This window comes from Zalophus californianus, chromosome 5 (genome assembly GCF_009762305.2).
Source record: "Zalophus californianus isolate mZalCal1 chromosome 5, mZalCal1.pri.v2, whole genome shotgun sequence".
In the NCBI taxonomy this organism is placed as follows: domain Eukaryota; kingdom Metazoa; phylum Chordata; class Mammalia; order Carnivora; family Otariidae; genus Zalophus; species Zalophus californianus.
Genome location: NC_045599.1, coordinates 33,726,505 through 33,748,790, shown reverse-complemented (window position 1 = coordinate 33,748,790; position 22,286 = coordinate 33,726,505). Strand labels below are relative to the sequence as shown.

The following is a 22,286-nucleotide window of genomic DNA, read 5'->3' as shown; positions in this document are numbered from 1 at the left end:
ACTGAGCATGGAGCCTGTTTTAAGTTTCTCTCCCTCCCTCTCTCTCTGCCCAACTGCTCCCCCCCACCCACTCACAACCACGTGCAAACTCTCTCTCTAAAAAAAAGAAAAGAAGAAAGAAAAAAGATTTTATTTTTAAGTAATTTCTACACCCATCTTCAGGCCTGAACTCACACACAACCCCAAGATCAAGAGTCACATGCTCCACCAACTGAGCCAGCCAGGCACCTCTCTCCTATCACTTTAATCAATGTGAATACAGGCCTGGTATAGACAAAATTTTGGATTTATGAAGAGTAGCATTTTTAGAAGCATGTATATTAAAATGCAAGAAGGTCAGGGAGTTAAGGGCGTTTAAAAAGGAATGCTTATAACGACTGGCCACAGGCTTTTAGCTCAATAAGGAGAAGTAAGAACATGGGGTGGTAGGGATGATGAAAAGATGGCAGGACTAATGGATTTTATGTATTGGAGGGATTGAAGTTATTTTTGAAGTTAGGATCCTGCAGGGAATGAGCTGGAAAAATTGAAGGGGTAGCCAGACATTGGATGCTTAAAATGGCTAACAGAGAAGTTGCAAGTATTGATAACATGAAGTCTGTATCTGACTTTGGCTGGGAGTAAGTGGCTGAGGTAAGTAGAGCACTGACTGCAGGAGAGAAGGTCAAGGGATGAAGAGGCTATTGGAAGACACACCTACGTGGAGATCAATGTCACCAAGAATTATGACTGGAATAACACTGGAGAGGATTATGAAGAGTCAACAGTTAAAAGCTTCAAGAAATGAGGATGAGTGGCATAGGGTCAGCAGGTGACCACCAGAAGGAGAGGGAGAAGGTGGAAAAACTCTGTGACATGAGGTTCCAAGCTGAATGTTGTGAGGCAAAAGGGGGTAGAGTGATACAGAAGTGGCAGTGAGCAGCAGGAAGAGAATTTCTTCTTTCTAGGCCCAGTAGTATTAGAGCTAAAGAGAAACCACAGCTACATCATGAGAAAAAAAAATAGAAGTAATGTCTTCAGGGACAGCCAGGTTTTAGTTAGAAGGTGAATTTTCAGAAAAGAGACCGAGGGTACAGGTGATTTTGCAGACTGACCAGAGGGCACAGTGGAAGGGTTTCAAGAGTGGAAAAAGGTGTGGGGCGCCTGGGTGGCTCAGTCAGTTACGAGCTCACTCTTGATTTCGGCTCAGGTCAAGATCTCAGGGTCAGGAGACTGAGCCCCGAGTCGGGCTGAACATGGAGCCTTCTTAAGATTCTCTCTCTCCCTCTCCCTCTGCCCCTGCCCCCCACTCCACCCCTGGCTCACTCATTTTCTCTTTCTCTCTTAAAAAAAAAAAAAAAAGAATGGAAGAAGGTAGAAATTGTATTAGGAAAAAAGAAAAGAAATCCACAGAACAACATGGGAGTTACTCTCTGGGGGCAAAGAGTTGATGCGGGAGTTCTGAACTTTTGGAAACTGACATAAACTGGAAAGTTAATTCTGATGGTCACGATGGCAGATAATGTTGCTAAGGCTGTGACTCAGGGATAAGCTGCAGGGGGTCTTGTCAGAAACATTCAGGATTCTTGGGCTCTTGTGTAGCTAAAACTGGTGTCTTGCCTTCAGCACAGGGCCACATGGAGACCCCCTCCAGCCCTTGCCAATGCAGTTTTGGAGGCCGGAGACATGGGGCAATGGCCATCTAACATGAGAGTTTCCTTCCACTGCGATGGATAGTATCCACAGCAAGAGGAATCAAAAGGTGCTGGCTTTCTACCCATTTTGAGGACAAATCCATTCCTGAAGCCCATGCTTCTCCAAAGACTGGAACATTGCAGGTGTAGTTGTGCCACCAATGCTGCCCGTTCTTCTCATGTGGAGCAATGGCCTGTGACAACCAAAGAGCAACAAGAATATCTTTTTTCTTTTTTTTTTTTAAGATTTATTTATTTATTTATTTGACAGAGAGAGAGAGTACAAGCAGGGAGAGCAGCAGGGAGAGGGAGAAGGAGAATCAGGCTCCCCGCTGAGCAGGGAGCCAGACGTGGGGCTCGATCCCAGGACCTTGAGGTCATGACCTGAGCCAAAGGGAGAGGCTTAACTGACTGAGCCACCCAGGCGCCCCAGGGCAACAAGAATACCTTCAAAGTAGCACTGAGCGGAAGAATGCTCATGTTTTTGCTATGGCTAGAAAGGGTACTCTTGAAACACGGGAGTTCACTTAGAGCCTCCCAGAGGAATTTTTTTTTTTTTTTTTTACTTTAAAAGTTGGCTACTTTCTATCACCAAGATCAGAAACACATTGGCCTAATCAGTAACTGTGGACATTTTGAAACATCCTAATATTTAAAAGGAAATTAAAAGTAAGTCTTGCTTGCTATCAATGCTAAAAATCACGAAGAGACACACACATTCTGAGTCACTGTAATAATTTTCTAGTCTTAGTTCACTGAATCTCTGCAGATTCAATTTGGCATCAAATAACAGCCCATTCTTCTCTGCCATCGTGGTCACTGGGAGCTGATGGGGAGACAGATTAGCACCTTAGCTACAGAAAAGAAGAAAGAAGCGCTTTCAGGTGATATTTTGTTTTGGGAAAAGTCTAGAAACATATAAGTCTGCTTTTCTGAGCAACCCTAAACAATACTGGAAAATTTCTTCATGTTACCCTTTCTTAAATCAACTTAAGTAGAAGTTAGGGTACCTTAGTTTGCCTCTGGTTCTGTCCCTGACACTTAAAAGTCACCAACTTACTCTTACAGCTTCTCCATGTACCCAAGTCAAAAATAAAACTGCCCAAAAGTGTCCAAGGGGATTTCTGAGACATGGCTGACTTGAGAGCAGGGTGTTTCAACCTCCAGAGTGGAAAGAATGTTCATATCTTCAGTTCCAGACCTTAGCTAATAGGCAAGAAATGAAAACTGCTCCTCCCAGAAGAGACCTCACTCAGGCCAGGAGGATAGCCAGAGGCAGATGCCAAATCCAAGGTGGGACCCTGTAAGTCGTGTCTACAAAATGAATCAGGTTTCGAAGGACATAGCGCACCAAGAGAGTTAGACACCTTTTCAAAGCACCATGCTAAGATGGTGATGAGGATTTAGTTCACCTGATACCAATTCACCTAAAGCCAATTCTCCTGATGTCAATTGACCTAATTGATTTGGCTAAAATTAGCATTTTCTAGAGCAGTGGTTCTTAACCTTGGATATGAAGTAGGTAATTCTGACCTAGGAAATTTTTTAAAAAGTAATGCCCAGACCAAAACCCCAGAAATTCGGATTCATTCTGCCTATGGTAGAGCCCAGGCATTATCAGATAAGCAAGTAATACAGATAAAAACAAACAATAATATCTTAATATAAATATGTGCCAAATATTGCATGGGACATATTGTATGATATATATTCTTTTTAAGATTTTTATTTATTTATTTGAGAGAGAGAGACACAGTGAGAGAGAGAACACGAGCAGGGGGAGTGGGAGAGGGAGAAGCAGGCTCCCCACTGAGCAGGGAGCCTGAAGCGGGGCTCGATCCCAGGACTCTGGGATCATGACCTGAGCTTAAGGCAGACGCTTAACGACTGAGCCACCCAGGCACCCCTGCATGATACATATTCTAAGAAATTATTATTTACCTGAAATTTAACTGGCTATCCTACATTTTTATTTGCTAAATCTGGCAATTCTACCTGTAACTCTAGTTTTATCCAGGATTGGCTCTAGTTATGTAGACCACACATATTAGACTGGGTTTATTTAATGTTTTCTGAATAAGTTTGCATCTTTTTAAAAGTATGTTTTTCCCATTTCTAGGCAGTTCAAGGTTTCATTTTTAGCCTGTTTGTTTCTAAAGAACTATTAAATATTATTTTCAAACTCTATTTTATATACTTATATTAGGCTTCATTTGATTCATCCAATTTAACCCTTTTGAGTCTTTGTTTCCTTTTTGCTATTGTTTTGTTTTCCTTTGTGGATTTACTAGAATTTTAAAATATACCATGTCAGATCCAATTAGTGAAGCACTGAAGCTTTGAAAGTAACACATATTTACAGGTGAAATGATAAATATTTGGCAATTGCTTTAACATTCCAGGGGGGAAAGTGGGGAGAAAAATAAAACAGAATTGGCAAGATGATGGTAATTGTTCTAAGCTGGATGATGCAAACATGAGGGTTTGTGTATGATTTATCCTAATTCATGTAATTGAAACTTTTTTAAAAAAGTTTTAAATGTAATCTCTACCTCCAGTGTGGGGCTCAAACTCATGACCCCGAGATCAAGAGTCACATGCTCCACTGACTGAACCAGCCAGGCGACCCTATATAATTGAAGCTTTTGATAGAGTTTAAAAAACTAACAAACAAAAAACAAAAGAAACAGCAAATAGACGTAATCAACATTTCAGACAGACATGTGGACAGGGTTCAGTATTCCAAATAGCAAAGTAATACTAAATTATGACATATCATTAGCCAAGAAAAATACAAACAAGTCTCTTTCACACTTGTCTGCAGCCACAATCTCCTTAGAGACAATCCACTAATGTCACATCTTTGTGTCTCTCTTCAGGGATATTTTAAACATACACCAGTATATATACACATGCACATATATATTACAAAATGATCATTTATTCTATTTACTGCTCTCAGATTTTAAAGACCTTTCCATATAAAGCTACCTCATTATCTTCCACCTGCTATTTCACCGTATGGCTATATTGGCATTTATTTAAGCAACCTCCTATTTGGGGATTCAGTGGGGTTTTTTTTCAGTAGGGTTTTTAAAAAAATTCCTGGCTATTTTACAATATTGCAACGCATATTCTTTTATAACCATCACTTCACACATGCCAAAATATTAGTATCTATCTTTAAACTTCTAAAGTGGAATTTTTAGGTCAATATTTTTAAAAATTATAGTGAAAACTGTCAAATTACTTTTTGTTTAAAAATTTTTTTTATTTATGTGAGAGAGAGAGCAAGTGAGCACGAGGTCTGGGGAGGGGCAGAAGGACAAGCAGCCTCCCCGCTGAGCGCAGAGCCCAACGTGGGGCTCAATCCCAGAACCCTGAGATCATGACCTGAGCTGAAGTCAGATGTTTAATGGACTGAGCCACCCAGGTGCCCCTGTTTTTTTGTTTTTTAAGTAGGCTCCATGCCCAGTATGGAGCCCAATGCGGGGCCTGCCCTAGAGATCAAGACCCCAAGTGATATCAAGAGTTGGAGGCTTAACTAACTAAGCTATCCAGGTGCCCCGAAACTATCAAATTACTCTTACCCATTTATATCCCATTAGCAATATGTCTGAGCTCAATTTACTCTCAAAAGCAAAGCCTGAGACAAGAATTTGTGCACAGGTAATTGTTTGCGAGATGATCCAAAGGACCAGGAAAAGTGAAAAAAGCCAATCCAGGATGCATTATCGAGATCGCCACTGTGAACAACTGAGGCTCCAGCCAGCCAGAACTTCAGAGTGGGGTGTAGGATGTCTCTTGTAATTGTTCACCCAAGGATCAACTGGGAGAAACATTTGTTTCTCATCACTCATTGGTTGAAGTTTGACCCAGAGGTGGTAAGTCCCACACTTCTAGGTAAACCTGTACCTTCAAGAACCAGTGTCCCATAAGACATCAGAAAAGCCCAAGGAAAGAAAGCAAAAGACTTAAATGTATGCTTAAGGCAGGACTCTATCAGCCAGAAATGAGTCTAAGCCCACAGAAGATTTTGTTTACTGCCGCAACCGACAGTATCAGAGGTGAGGTTTAGAGGATACGAGAGAAGACACAAGGGGCGCCTGGGTGTCTCAGTTGTTGGGCGTCTGCCTTTGGCTCAGGTCATGATCCCAGGGTCCTGGGATCGAGTCCTGCATCGGGCTCCCTGCTCCACGGGAAGTCTGCTTCTCCCTTTCCCACTCCCCCTGCTTGTGTTCCCTCTCTTGCTGTGTCTCTGTCAAATAAATAAATAAAATCTTAAAAAAAAAAAACACGAGAAGACACAAGAAGTATCTGAAATATGGCAGAAGAAGCACCTTATTAACACACTGTGGCGTTAAACTGCATAACCATTTTAACCAATGGATGAAAAAGTTTATCTCAAAGGAGTTTTATTTTGAATTTGACCCACACCTAACAGGCTCCAGGTCTGCTACTTGGGGAATTAGTCAAAATTCTATCAGTGCGCTCAGAGAATCAGGAACAATGACATGAGGAAAATGGAAGACAAACTCTTGCATGTTCTGGTTTGGTCTCAGAGTCACTATGAAGACTGAAGGGTAGAAGTCTAGAAGAAAGGCAGGTGGCCCATTGTACTCCATAGTTTCTAAGCTCCTGATCCAGTAAGCCCCCTGGGACACAGGCCTAATGCATCCTTCTACTGAAATGTCAAGTCTGCATTTATTAGGGTAATTATCTATTGCACAAATATATGGACTGAATATTGATTCTGAGATCACACACTGTAATCTATCTCACATATCTACTGGGCCAAATAACACCATCAATTTTTCACACTGTTTTGAAGCCAAATTTGCTGCTTGGATTCTTAAAGGCATCTTGTATCCTGGTAAATATTTGACACCTGTTCTGTGCTGATTGATCTCAGCCTATCAATAACCACGGGTGTGGCTGGAGAGGCCCTTGTGGTTCTTACGATTGTAAGACTCCCCCAGCAAGAACCGTAAGGAAACTCTGTGGGGGAAATAAAGACTAAAACAAAACTTTACTACTTACAGATACTGGAAATTTTGTATGTGGCATAGCTGGGGCCAATGGCTAGGTCGCGGGGGTGGCGGGTAGGGGGGAAGGGAGAAGGGGAGAGAGAACCTGCGGTTCTGCTTTTATTGGAGGCGAGAGTCTCGTGGCCTCACTCTTTATTGGTGAATTTAAAACATAAGAATGGGAATTTAAAGTGCAGGGAGAAAAAAAAAAACTAGCTACCTGAAAGGTCAGGTATGGAAATCCACCAAGATAGGAGTGGAGGGCGGTGGCTGTCTCGAGGCCTGCAGTTACTTGACATAACCATCTTTGCAGGGGGTGCCTTTCTTAAAGTGAATGCCTCAGCAATCAAAACTTAATTCAGGGGGCGCCTGGGTGGCTCAGTCGTTAGGCGTCTGCCTTCGGCTCAGGTCATGATCCCAGGCTCCTGGGATGGAGCCCGCATGAGGCTCCCTGCTCCGCGGGAAGCCTGCTTCTCCCTCTCCCACTCCCCCTGCTTGTGTTCCCTCTCTCGCTGTGTCTCTCTCTGTCAAATAAATAAATAAAATCTTTAAAAAAAAAACTTAATTCAGGCAATTGCATAACAGAAAGAAAAGCCCGTTATCACTCAGCTTACGCTTCAACCCTAAGTCAGATCAGTTAAGTCATAATTTCTGATAGAAAAAAATGTTGAACTCTATGGTAATCAAAGACATACAAATTAAACCACAATGCTTTGCTTATCTTCTTTTCAAAGATGAGAAGGAATGATAATATCCATTAGGCAAAAAATTCTCATAAAGGGCTGGTAGGAGTATGCTGCATTTGCAGGGGCCTAGTTTGTAATATGCATAAAAGGTTTAATGTGTATATTTTTTTACTTCTTAGTAGTTCCACTTTTTGGAACCTATCCTGCAGGAATATTGGATTAATGTGTGTTAATTAGTGTTCATTGTAGCACTGTTTACAGTGGTAAAAATATGCAAAACCTTTAATATCAATTAACAGGGACTGGTTAAATAAATTATAGTTTAACCATGTCAGGAAATATATGCAAGTAATTTAAACAATGTATATGTATGTGGGAAAAAGCAAGTTACAGAAGTAAGACTAGTACTATCTATCTATCTATCTATCTATCTATCTATATATATACATATACATATATACAGAAAAATGCATCTTCTCATTCCTGATGCTCCCCTCATGCAAAGGGGACTCAGAGTCACACTCTTAGCTTTTCTGTGCCCCGTGTTCACTCTGCCTCATGGGATTGGAGTGACTTATTTTGATTGGCAATGTGGGAAAGAATAAACTATTAATGCTTGACCTTGCCTCTTTGCCTCTTGGAATTAGGCTGCCTGCTGGGATTACTGGTTCCCTTCTGCTCCTCCACGCTGTCTTTCCTGCCTGATACCGGGATGGAAACCCTGACTAACGTGGGGTTCAGTTAGTCCCTAAATTTGACATTCACACTGATCTCTGTCCTCTAACTCATCTCTATCATTAATGAAAGTAGCACTTTTGCCTTCTTATGCCATTCATTTGTCTTGTTTATCAATGTATTCATTACTCTGGACAAGGAAGAAGACTGCTATTTATTGGGTCCTTCCAGCATCTAGTTATATATGCATTGAAAAGTTCATGGAAGGGCGCCTGGGTGGCTCAGTTGGTTAAGCGACTGCCTTTGGCTCAGGTCATGATCCTGGAGTCCTGGGATCGAGTCCCGCATCAGGCTCCCCGCTCAGCGGGAAGTCTGCTTCTCCCTCCAACCCTCCCCCATCTCATGTGCTCTCTCTATCTCTCATTCTCCCTCTCTCAAATAAATAAATAAAAATCTTAAAAAAAAAAAAGTTCATGGAAGTGTAGCTTCCAAACTCTCAGTGGTACCTTTCTGTAGATACTGAACTTGATGCTTTCCAAATTCTAGACTTCTGTATATTTTATTTTTAAGATATATATGTTTATCTATAGAAAGACACACATATATATAATTTTGTACTATTTTTACTTTCTCTTTAAAATTAATCAATATTGATATTTCCTTTTTTAATAAAAAGAGAAATAACAATGATGTACTACTCTCTCTATAAAATAAATATAGGGGTGCCTGGTGGCTCAGTCGGTTAAGCATCTGCCTTCAACTTAGGTCATGATCTCAGGATCGTGGGATTAAGCCCCATGTCAGGCACCCTGCTCAGTGGGGAGCCTGCTTCTCCCTCTCTGTCTGCCCCTCCCCCCTGCTTGTGTGCACACATGCTCTCTCTCTCTCTCTCATTCTCTCAAATACATAAAATCTTAAAAAAATAAAATAAAATAAATATGGCCACCTTAAATTATACTACTTATGGCTGTGAAGGGTATCATGAAATGGGTATTGTCATTCACTCCTGGTGGCCTCTGGTCTTGCAGTCCCTGGTAATAGAAGAATGACTCTGCTTTGTTACTTACTAGCTGTGACCTTGAATGAGACATTTCCCTTCCTCAGTTTTCTTGTTAAATAAGTTTCCTATAGGCCCTAACTTTCTAAGATTCTATACACTGATGTTTAGTTTACACTTGAGGAATATCAGTGGTCAGCAAGCTTTTAGAGTTGTCTCTAAATGTCTGATCTCCCCTTTTCTGGGAATTCGCTTTTCCATCTCCATCCCACTGGCCCATAGCTGATGGAACCACAGTCGACCACCAGACTTCAGGCAATCCAATCAGGTTTTCTCTCCATGAAGAATTTTAGAATGGGTATTTAGAAAGAGAAGGTAGGTTTTTGTGGACCACTAGAACTAAGGATAAATACATTTAGAAGCTGTGGAAAAGAAGAGAGAAACAATGGTCTGTAGAGATAGGGAAGAATGAAGCAGATTACGAAAGATAATCAGAGAAGACGAAATTAAAAAGAAAACAAACGGTTCTGGCCTCTAGGTCTCTTCTGGAGGCCCGGCTGCCTTCCCATTCTTGGTTTCAGTGAGACAACCTCTCTGTCTTTATAGTCAATTGTCCTTTTTAGCTTAATCTAGATGGATTTGGGGGGTTTTCTTTAACCTGCATCCACAAATCTGTTCTACGGTGTACATCTCTGCCAACAGAATAGACCTGTCCCACAGCCCCTCTGCCCTCTCCTTCCACATCTATGCAAAGACAGTAACTGAATGCTCCTATATTTCTGATGGAAGCTCTGCCTGTAGAAACCCACCTCCCTGCCCTCCAAGCACCCCCAGGCTAGATCTAGCACTGCCTATTCCAGGTACTGCTCCCAAACCTGTGCACCACACACCTATGTTCCCGAACTGGTTTACCAGATACCTGACTGGGCTCTGAGGTAGCTATGCCCTTGTGAAAGGTATGATAGGAAGTCCGAGTCTTCTAGACTCCCTTGCTCTTGGAGAATTGGCTGTAGGCCCGAGGAAGACAAAGAGGAAAGTGATCTGGAAAGTTACTGCAGTTGAGAGGAAATGTGTATTTCATCTGGATAATGAATGCCGGTTAGCCATAGAAGCTGGAATGAACCTAAGGACTTGGGAGTGTTAATTCTTTCTTGAAAGGCTGATTTGTATCAATAATTTAGTGAGGCAAGTCTTTCAAAGCTATGAGCCAGATGATTTTGTAACAGATTAACACATGAATGGCTACCTTGATCCTTGGCTGTCTCAGAGTCATTGATAAACAATTTATTTTTCTTAAAATGAAATCCGGTCCACAGGTACTAGGTTTGTATGTCTACTTCTTAGCTAAGATGTAACAACCTTGAAGACAACTGAACTGTTTTCTATGCAGTATTCAACCAGACGGTATTAATATATCGTAGACCCAAGCAAGTATTTGAATTGTCTTCTTTCATATGTGCATCTCAGTCTATGATTGGATGAAGAAAAGTCTTTGGATGAAATGGAGCTCTCAAGAAATTATTTTGGGTAAGTAGATGAAGACAAATTTTTCTCACTTCTGTCTTTCTCTCTTGTGAATGTCTCTTCTGCTTTCGTCATTCATCTATATAAATAAAGCCATAATTTATTGCTGAGTACCAATATTGAGTATGGGTTCAGATGGAGGACTGTGGTTATTATGGAGGGAATTATATTAAGTTCATAGAGGCCTTAAAAATTCCTCTTTGGGATACACCTAGACCAGGTTTTATAAAGCTCAGGTACTGAATTTATCATTGCACACAGGTGCCATTTTTTGTTTCTAGTAGCAAAAATCTGGATTAGCCTAAATGTCCATTAATAAAGGAACAGGAGAATGCATTATGACCTTATGATCTGTCCATTATATGAAATATGTATAGGAATTAAAAGGAGTGATTTAGAGTTAAACTGGAGAAGTCTCCATGTTACTGTAAGTGAAAAAAAAAAGCTTTAGGGTAATGAGTGTGGTATTGTCTTTTTTTTAATTTGAAAAAAAACCGTTACACTTATGCGTATGTGATACACATGTATCACATAAGTTTAATTTTCTACCTTCTACCTAACTGGTTATGACAGTAAGGTTGTTATAGACCCCTCTTAGGCATAACTTCAAAGGGAGAAGAGCACCATGATCATTGATGGGTCTCCTTCCTAATTGTGAGTGTGTGTGCACATGTGTGTGTGTGTGTGCGCGCAGAGGAAAATGTGGAAAAACACACCTGAAAATATTGACATTGAATACCTGTGTGAGAGAGATCTGTAAGATTCTTTTTTTTTTTAAGATTTTATTTATTTATTTGACAGAGAGAGACACAGTGAGAGAGGGAACACAAGCAGGGGGAGGGGAGAGGAAGAAGCAGGCTTCCTGCCAAGCAGGGAGCCCGATGCGGGGCTCGATCCCAGGACCCTGGGATCATGACCTGAGCCGAAGGCAGACGCTTAACGACTGAGCCACCCAGGCGCCCCAAGATTCTTTAATTTATAAAGAAGAACGTGTACTTTTATAATAAAAATTTAGTGTCACATAAACTTAAATCAAGTTAGGCTAGTGAAAGCCAAGCTTAAAAATGTGAGCTGTTTGGGCGCCTGGGTGGCTCAGATGGTTAAGCGTCTGCCTTCGGCTCAGGTCATGATCCCAGGGTCCTGGGATCGAGTCCCACATCGGGCTGCCTGCTCCTTGGGAGCCTGCTTCTCCCTCTGCTTCTCTCTCTCTCTCTCTCTCCCCCCCCCCCCCCCCCCGTCTCTCATGAATAAATAAATAAAATATTTAAAAAAAAGAATTTAAAAAAAATGGGAGCTGTTTAATTAAGTCTCCTGTATGTTTATGCCTCAGTTGTGAATTTCTTTAGCTCTGCTTGAAGACCAGCTGCTGGCTGAGTGGTTGAATTGTTCATGTTCTTTGTGGATTGATGATTCCCCAGTCACAGGATAATTGCATAACCTAACAAATTGCTGGGCTTTATGTTTTTCACTGCCTAATCGCCCTTATTTCTTTGTGCAGACTAGACTCCATGTTATGGAAGTAAATCTAGCAGTCTATGTCTTAACTTAAGCTCAGAGATAAACTCATAGACTTTTTTTGAAGCGAAACACTTTTTAAAAAAAAATATTTTATTTATTTATTTGACAGAGAGAGATAGCGAGAGAGGGAACACAAGCAGAGGGAGTGGGAGAGGGAGAAGCAGGCTTTCCCGCGGAGCAGGGAGCCCGATGTGGGGCTCGATCCCAGGACCCTTGGGATCATGACCTGAGCCAAAGGCAGATGCTTAACAACTGAGCCACCAAGGCGTCTGCAAAAAGACTTGATTTCAGGTTGCAGCAGGCATTTCCCCATGGATCAACCCCATGAGAAAATGGGAACCAAACGAACATTTTACCCAACTGGTTCTGACAATGAGGTTGTGATATACCTCTTTTAGGCACGATTTCAAAAGGAGAAGAGCACACTGCTCATTTTCTAAAGCCCCCTGCTTCATTATAACAGAAGGGTCTGTGTGTGTACGTATGTCTGCATAAAATCAGAAGGGGCATCCCAGGTTGCAATTATATGTCCTGCTAGAGAACAGCCAAGCTAATTCTGGGAGAAATTATGTGATCTGCTGCTTCTGCAAGGAGAGGAAACACATACAAAAGTGATGAAACAGGGTCAAAGAGTGGCTAGCTTGCCATTTCTTAAGGAAGCTCTTGGGGCTTTCAAATCCTATGGAAGCTTATCTGTAGTTTTTTGTGTGTTTGTTTTAGCATGCCTCTTGTTGTTTTGGAGGTCTTAAAATTTAGATTTAACATTAGAATTGCTTTAGTGTTTGGTCAACTACATTTGTGCTTTAGGATTCGGTTTTGAATTTATAAAACATAAAATACACTAATAGGACATTTTGTGACTTAGAATCATACTTTAGCCTAAAAGCCAACAGTAAAGGCTCTGATACTCATTGAAGAACCTCATCCTTTCAAATCAGGTGAATTGTAATTCTTCAAAAGAGTGAATCCTGTACTCTCTTTAAGACCCACATCAAGCAGCCTTGTGCTTAAGAGAGATAAACTTGATTTGTTCCTGATTAGCTGTAGAACACTAGGCAAGTTTGTGGATCTTTGGTGTTTTGCCCATCTGCCAAAAGAAATTGTTGGAGGTGACTCCAATTTCTCTCTCAAGCTGTTGCACTTAGGCTTATGTGGAATTTATTCATTGGAACTTGCCAAGTGACTTCTAAGCCCTTTGGTCTCTGGCTTTCAGATCACTGATCATTGATGTGGAACAGCTGTAAACAGACTGGTCACTTGACCACTTAGAGACCTGATTATTATTCATGATAGAAGTAGGTAAAGTGTTATGAAACTGACTTGACTACTTTTCCTTCAGAAGTGAGCAAAAATGTGAAGAAGTAAAAATATTTTTATTGCAAAGTTTAAGTTGACTTGTAATCCATCATTCACATTTTTAATCAGTAGGAAAAGTGTCTTGAGTGTAATAGCTAAATTTCTGAAAAAAGATGAGATGGGGCACCTAGGTGTCTCAGTCGGTTGAGCGTCTGACTCTTGATTTAGGCTCAGGTCATGATCTCAGGATTGTGAGGTCAAGTCTCACGTTGGGCTCACTCTGGGCGTAGAACCTGCTTAAGATTCTCTCTCATTCTCTCTGCCCCTCCCCGCCACCCTACTTCACCCCACACCCCACCTCTCACGTGCACACATGCTCTCTCTCTCTAAAATAAATAAATGAATCTTAAAAAAAAGAAGGGCGAACAGGTGGAAGAAATCGATTATTAAGAATAACAACTCTTTATTGAGCACTGTGGTGTGCCAGACATTGTGCTAAGACTTTTTGAGATTCTTTTGCTCTATCTGCCCCACAAATCTGTAAGGTCTATACTATATTCCCATTTGATAGATGATTAAACTGAGGCTGAACTACTGAGAGACACAATGGTTTGCCCAAGGGTTCCCAGCTAGTGAATGACAGAGCAATACTGGTTTCTTTCTCTTTCCTTCCTTCCTTCCTTCCTTCCTTTTCCAGGTTTTTTTTTCTCAAGTTTTTAAATTCCAGTTAGTTAATATACAGTGTAATACTAGTTTTTCTTTCTATAAGCAGAGTCACCACACATCCCTGTTTGCCCAGGATAGTCCCAGCTTACATCTTGTATCCTGATTATTATTTCCATCTCAAAAATGGATTCAACAACAAATTATACGGTCACTCTATCTCAAGGTTTTCCATCCTGGTACTACTGACATTTGGGCCTGGAAAACTCTTTGTTGTGGGTGGCTGTCTTGTGTATTATAGGGTGTTTAGCAGCATCCTTGGCCTCTGCCCATTAGATGCCAGTAGCTTCCCATCCACCCAAAATGTGTCCCCAGATGTTGCCAAATGTCCCCTGAGGAGCAAAACTGCTCCCAGTTGAGAACAACTGCTCATAAAACGTAACCACAGAAGGAAAATATAATCTATCTGTTACGGAACATAGGCTGTGAACTGAACCTACCGCATACAGTGGCTAGCATAACGGCCTGTACTCAATAAATGTTTATTTCCTGGGGGCATTATTTGACTGCCCAATTGTAGAGAGGAGAGAAGGCTGAGCAAGTAATGAATTAAGATGGAGGGCTCTAGTGATAAAAATTGGTTTGTTGCAATTTTTAATAGAGAAGGCTGAAACCGTATGCTGGGAAGTGACCCAGAAGCCTCCTGGTTGCCCATTCTGGTCACATGGTGGAGTCTGAGTCTTGATTCCATTGGGTGTGTGGTCTTAGTGCTGAACACAAAAGCCCGGGAGGTAGCCAGAGAGTGATACCGTGTAAGTTTCATACTGCAGACTTCCTTCAATGACAACAGCTAATGATAATCAGCGTTCTATTTTTCTCCTACTCTTATACTTAGAAATGACCACCATTTCTTTCATACCACCATTTTCCATTTATTAGCAATAACAGAATAAATACGAATAGCACCAATTAAAAATGAATCCACATGACGTGTTTTATCCTTACAGCTGTAATAACTAGTAACTAACATGGACTGGAAAGCACTTTGCAAATGTAAAAAGTGCTGTACACATACATTATAATTATCATTATTAATAAATTAGCCCGATTCTCCTAGTATTCAAAAGGCACGTAAGGTCAGATACATGGGTTCAATGGGGCAAAATGATCACAACCTACAATGTAGCAATGGTTCACATGTGTTGGCAACAAGTTTTACCCCATGCAATCCTGCAGAGCTGAAGTTACACACCCTTCAAAGTATGGGAGAATGAAGCTAAAAGTAGACAAAACAGGCTTTTTTTGGAGATTTAATGTTTTTGTTTTAATAACAGACTCCTACCTCTTTTATGATAACTTTGAAAAGATAATTAAAACTTCTAAATTGTACATTTTAACAAAATTAAAATTTCTTATCTAAGGTGACAGTAAATTTTATTCTTCGATATGAGCTGATATTCCAGATGTCATTAGAATTTCAAAGCATTCTGCGACTTCAGCGAGGTCAGATTGATAAATTTTGTGCTTGCGTACCCTTAGGGAATAACTACGGTATTCATTCCAGAATTGTTACTAGAAAAAAACAGCTTTATCCATTCCCTTGCCAGCAGGAGTCTTGGCAAGAGACAGCTCTTGGCTGACCATAAATAAAATTCCTTGAATCACCAGTGTCTTGATTTAAGAAAGAAATTTTACTGTGTCTTTCATACACAAAAGCTGATTAAACAATGGTTAAAAAAACACTACTCCACTTTTTCACAGGTGTACAAAAGGAAATATAATGGAATTACATTCAACAATAAAGCTTAAAGTTCACTCTAGGTAATAGTTGCATTAACATTCACATACACAAGCACAGAGTAAGTATATTTCAGGAGTCTTATAATAGCATACAGCATACATATGGGAGATTGATTTCAGGTAACATCATAGGTGTTAGTTAGCAAGATTAGCAATTCAGAGTGTTCTAAAAAAGGCAAACTAAGCCAAAGAAAAGGTGTGGGCTAGCACACCAAGACAAACCACAGAATTCGAGGGTTAAAAAGTCGGCTCACTGTATATATGAGAAAACAATGATTTTTCTTCAATTTTGGGGTCTTGATATAGTTGGCTAGAGAAGGTTGTGTATTCAAAGTGCACAGAATTGTTTCTTAGAAAAGAGAGAGAGAGAGAGAGATCCTTTTATTTAGTAATTAATACATGCAAGAGGCAGCCCCAGAGTGACCTGAAAGAGTAAAGCTGTGATTGGCAGGTGGCCAGTATAATACAGATGTTTCAGGCAATTCTCTTAAAGCACTTCTGTAGCAGCAATGGTCATTTCAATGGCCGTATACTGGATTCTCTTTTGAGGAGAGTTGAGGGGAACTGTAGTCATATTTCTCTTTAAAGATTTATAGTTATAGATTTTTCTCTTTTGTAAATAAATCTATCAAACAACAAACAGCATAAAGTGAGGTGTTGGGGTTTTCTTTTGCGTTTGCTTTTGCATATGTGTTGGAAAAGGGTCTGGCCTTTTCATAAACATTGTGTGCAAAAGAATTTGTAATAAAGTGAGCACAAGGACATCCACAGCAAACTCCTCAGATCTGCTTCTGTTGCCCTGGTCGGCCCCGTTCATCACTGAGCTGTTGGCCTGTCGGTGTAATGCGGGTTTTAGGGATCATGACACCACAGCCGACAGATTCGAGGCCTCCTAGAGCCTCGTCAGTGGGGGCAGTTTTGTCTGCGGGAGGGTGGCCACTGCCTCTTGAGTTGTAAGATTTAGACAGCCTGGTCCCTTTTCGTTTCGCATTCCCCCCCCCTGGATTGGCAACCCCGCTGTTCCTTTGCCTTTCTTCCCAGCAGCCCTCCTCGTGCCAACTAGTCTCATCTGGCCCCTCCCCGCCGATGTCCGGCACTCGTGCACCGCCCGTGACCACACAAAGCCAGTGGCCACCGACACCCAAGCTGCTCAATCTCAAAGCCTGTGAGCCTGCCCTGCAAGTGTCATCAAGACAGCATCCCCGGAACACAGGGCAGAGAGTCCAACCTCTCACTGGCGGGACTGGGAAGCCTCTCCTTTTCGGCGGAGGAGAAAGGAAACTTGGGTCTGCTTTTTAGGTTCTGAAAACAAGCCAGAATGGAGAGAAAGAGTTAACACCAGACTTAGTAAAGCTTTTAAGACAAAACCTGTTCAATGTGATCTACACAGACACAGGGCACTTTCTGCAGATTTCTGAGGTCTACAGGAGAGGGCTCATGGAGATAGGAGAAGGGAGTGGGGAGTTGCTACATGGGAGAGATTTGCCATTATTACAAAAACTGGCTAAGTGGCTTGTTTCCATGAGGTGACCTCACTGGTCACTGTTGTCAGTCGTGCTGTTCCCTTTCTCTTTTTTTTCCTGGGTCTTGTTACCCTTCTTCTTTTTCTTCTTTTTCTTGGTCTCCTCCTTTTTGCCGAAGGTTATGAAGTCACTTTTGTCAATTTGGCTGTTAGTAGGCTCCTGCCGGATGGAGATGATTGCAGGAGATCCTGGGATAATGAATTTGTCTGGCAACTCACCGGGACCAGATTGTTTGGGGTTGCCTGGTCCGTATTTAAAGGTCCAACTGTTGCTGTTGACACCAGCACCGACTGGAGGGGACACCTCTCCGGCCTCCGGTTCTGAAAGACAGAACGTCACAAGTCAGCAAGAGTCAACGCACGCCTTCCAGGCCACGCGAGTGGGTGGGAGACAGGGGAAGCTGCACAGACGAGCCTGGCCCCCTGAGAAATCAGCGGTTCTTTCTTCAAGCCTGAGGGCAAGGTCAGAGTTTGGAAACAATCAGGAGGGCAGATTTTCTCGCCAGAGGGTCTGGAAATCTAATTTTCTAGTGACATACTTTTGGTTCCTTGTGAAGAATTTCCTAAAGAATATGGTTGTGATGATTTTGCCTGAGAATAAGACGGGAAATGTACTAGATCAAAGCAGAATAGGCAATAAAAGAAGTAGGAATCAATTTAACCAAGGAGGTGAAAGACCTGTACTATGAACTCGAAGATATTTATGGAAGAAATTGAAGAAATGACACAAATAAATGGGAAGATATTCTGTGCTCATGGACTGGAAGAATTAATATGGTTATAGAGTCAATGTAATCCTTATCAAAATTCCAATGGCATTTTTCACAGAAATAGAACAAACATTTTAAAATTTGTATAGAACCACAAAGGACCCTAACTAGCCAAAGCAATCGTGAGAAAAAAGAACAGGCCTGGAGGCATGCTTCCTGATTTCAAGCTATATTACAAAGCTATAGTCATAAAAAGACACTTAAATCAATGGAACAGAATAGAGAACCCAGAAGTAAACCAACACATATATGATCAATTAATTTACAACAAAGGAGGCAAGAGTATACACTTGGGAGAGGGCAGTTTCTTCAGTAAGTGGTGTTGGGAAAACCGGACAGCTACATGCAAAAGAATGAAACTGGACCCCTGTCTTATACCACACACACAAATAAACTCAAAACGGATTAAAGACTTGAACGTAAGACCTGAAAGCATAAAATTCCTAAAAGAAAACATAGGCAATAAGCTCCATGACATCAGTCTTTTTTAATCTGACACTAAAAGCAAAAGTAAAAAAAGCAAAAAGAAGCTATACTACATCTAAAAATCTGCTGTCCAACAAACTAAACCATCAACAAAATGAAAAGGCAACCTACTGCATGGGAGAAAATATTTATAAATTATATATCTGTTAAGTAGTTAATATCCAAAATATATGGAGGACTCTCACAACTCAACAGCAAAAATGCCTACAATCTGATTAAAAAAGAGGCAGAAGATTTGAATAGACTTTTTTCCAGAGAAGACATATACTTGGCCAACAGGTACACGGAATGGTCGTTTTCCACTTGTCAGTATGGCAGTCATCAAAAAGACAAGAAATAACACGTGTTGGTGAGGACATGGAGAAAGGGAACCCTTGTGCACTGCTGGTGGGAACACAAACTGGTATAGCCACTCTGGAAAACAGTATGGGGTTCCTTAAAAAATTAAAAATAGAAATACCATAAATCCAGTAACTGTACTTCTGGATATTGATCCAAAGAAAATGCTAGCTTGAGGTACCTGGGTGTATGCAGCCGGTTGAGCCTCCAACTCTTGGTTTCAGCTTAGGTCATGATCTCAGGGTGGTTGAGACTGAGCCCCATGTTGGGCTCTGCAATCAGCACGGATTGTGCTTAAGACTCTCTCTCCCTCAGCTCCTCCCCCAGATCGCTCTCTCTCTCTCAAATAAATAAATCATAAAAAAATAAAATTAAAACACTAGCTTGAAAAGATAGGTGCATCCTGGGCACCCGGGTGGCTCAGTTGTTAAGCGTCTGCCTTCAGCTCAGGTCATGATCCCAGAGTCCTGGGATCGAGCCCCCATCAGGCTCCCTGCTCCGCGGGAAGCCTGTTTCTCTCTCTCTCACTCTCCCTGCTTGTGCTCCCTCTCTTGCTGTCTCTCTCTCTGTTAAATAAATAAATAAAATCTTAAATAAAACAAAAAGAAAAGATAGGTGCATCCCTATGTTCACTGCAGTGTTATTTACATAGCCAAGATATGGAAACAACCAAGGTGTCCAGAGACGGATGAATGGATAAAGAAAATGTAAATATTGTAAAAATGAGGAAAGAAAATCTCATTTAAAATGGGGTCAGGAGGGGCATCGGGCTGGCTCAGTCCCTGGAGCATGAGACTCTCCCCATCTCCAGGTGGTGAGTTCAAGCCCCAGGTTGCAGGTAGAGCTTACCTTAAAAAAAAGGAGTCAGGAAGCCCTAAGCAGGGAACACTCTCACATATACCACTCCCAGCAGCCTGCACTACCAGCAGGGAGAAGGAAGGTAATTCTTAACTTGACAAAGAGAGATTCTTTTCACATAGGAATTTTATCTCCTGCTTTAAAAAAAAAAAAAAAAAAAAGGACAACCTCTCCCTGTCCTAGCAGCAACACACTAACCACCACCTGAAGCCAAAGAGAAACCACCACAATCTCAGACTCTTGTTCTTTTCCAAAGAACTTTTTTTAGAGGGGGAGGGGCAGAGGGAAAGGAAATGAGAGAATCTCAAGCGGACTGCCCACAGAGCATGGCACTGGAGGCTGGGCTCGACCCCAGGACCCTGAGATCATGACCGGAGCGGAAATCAAGAGTCATACACTTAACCGACTGAGGCACCCGGGTGCCCCCCCAAAGAACTTTTGTTCGAAACAACCCTCCCCGGGGCGCCTGGGGGGCTCAGTCGTTAAGCGTCTGCCTTCGGCTCAGGTCATGATCCCAGGGTCCTGGGATCGAGCCCCGCACTGGGCTCCCTGCTCAGTGGAGGGCCTGCTTCTCCCTCTCCCACTCCCCCTGCTTGTGTTCCCTCTCTCGCTGTGTCTCCCTCTGTCAAATAAATAAATAAAATCTTTAAAAAAAAAAAAAAGAAACAACCCTCCCCAGTTTCCTCCTAAAACCTAATAAGAGGTGACCTTTCCTTTGTCTCTTTGGACTTGCCTGTGGTTTGTCATAACTTGCTTGTCCCAAATTGCAATTCCTCAGCTATTCCCTAATAAACTCATTTTGCTGGTAAAATAACTGGCTCTTTTATTTTTAGGTTTGACAATCTATATAATGGAATATTATTTGGCCATAAAAAGAATGGAATCTTGCCATTTGCAACAACATGGATGAACTCTCAGGGCATTATTCTAAGCAAAATAAGTCAGAAAGAAAAAGACAAATACTGCATGATCTCACTTATATGTGGAATCTAAAAAACAACCACAGTAACAAAACCAAAACCAAAAAGCCAAGCTCATAGATACAGAGGACAGACTGGCGGAGGCCAGAGGCAGGAAGGCGACAGGTGGGCGAAATGGGTAAAGGAAATCAAAAAGTACAGAGTTCCAGTTATAAATTAGTAAGTCACGGGAATATAACATAAAGCGTGGTGATGACAGTTAATAATACTGTATTGCATATTTGAAAGCGACTAAGAGAGTAGATCTTCAAGTTCTCATCACACACAAAAAATTCTTTTGTAACTGTACAGTGACATGTCAACTCGACTTTATGTGATCATTTTACAATGTAGACAAATATCAAATCATTATACTGTATACCTGAAACTAGTATGTCTATACTTCAGTAAAAAGAAAAAAAAAATATTATTAAAGAGAATCTCTTTCAAAAAAAGAAACAAAAAAACCCCACAAGACCTGAGGTTCTAAGAGCTGTTGTAAACAGGGCATTCCCTGGAGCAATTAGTGTTGTTAACTTTTTTTAGCCTTTCTACACCGAAAGATGCCCTGGGCATTTGTTCTTGTAAACACCACTGAAATACCTGAATCTCATTTGATGTCAGGTACTATACTACCGTTTCTCCAGCCACTTCTCAGGGCCTCTGGGGTCTCAAGTTTGCTGTCATAATTTTTAAAATGGAGGTTTCGATAATGCTGGTAACAGAAGAGGCAGCTGAGTAAATAGACGATGCCCCCTAAACTAAGAACTGCCAAGGGATTGCAGAACCCTTGTCTGCAATTATACTCAAAGTGCTTTAATTGTCTTCAGGTGATGGGGAAAAACCTGCACAAGAGGTACATGATGCAGTTTCAGATGTGAAAAGGAGAAGAAGAAGAATATGCTAATTCTTAGCATGTGAATTAGAGGACATTTTGGCTACACATGTATTTGACACCTACTCTGTCCAAAACAAAAGATAAATTAGTTGAATCAATTATTTGATCCTAACTGTAGCACCGTAACTCTGAGGGGTGGTTGGATGAAGCAGAGAAGCGATGGAAAGATGTGGGGGGGGGAGGTACTGCCCAGCACAGGAGGAGAGGATCCTGTTGTAAACATGGGTCTATTTGGGCAAAGCACTGGGAGTCAACCTTACTTTCCAAACCCAGTCTCCTCCCTCAGTGTGCTCAGAGTCTAGTTGGGACAGACATTCGAGTGATTATAAGGCAATTGGGTAAATGCAATGACCCATGTACATGTGAAATGTTTTTGGGATTCCAGAGGAGAAGATTATTAATTATACTTGAGAAAGTCAAAGGAGATTCCAGAGGAGAGATGAAATTTGGAGACTGGGGGAAATTATTATGCACCCACAGGGGTTTTCGATGCAAGACTTTCCCAAGAGTCCAGCTGGAAGACACAGTGACTTCCAGAAGAGTAGAGGTCAGAGCTAGAGAGGAAGAGTAATGATCTGTCTGGGCAAAGTAATCC

General features: G+C 41.4%; 1 protein-coding gene across 1 annotated transcript in view; it reads right to left on the bottom strand.

Annotated features, from left to right (window-relative positions):
- Window positions 1–16,475: 16,475 nt before the first annotated feature.
- Window positions 16,476–22,286, bottom strand: part of LOC113929438 (protocadherin alpha-3) — a 200,114-nt gene continuing 194,303 nt past the window's right edge. Inside the window, 2 exon segments of the mRNA XM_035727644.1 lie at window positions 16,476–17,161; window positions 17,601–17,702. Of these exon segments, the coding sequence (XP_035583537.1) occupies window positions 17,091–17,161; window positions 17,601–17,702 (173 nt within the window). The 3' untranslated portion in view covers window positions 16,476–17,090.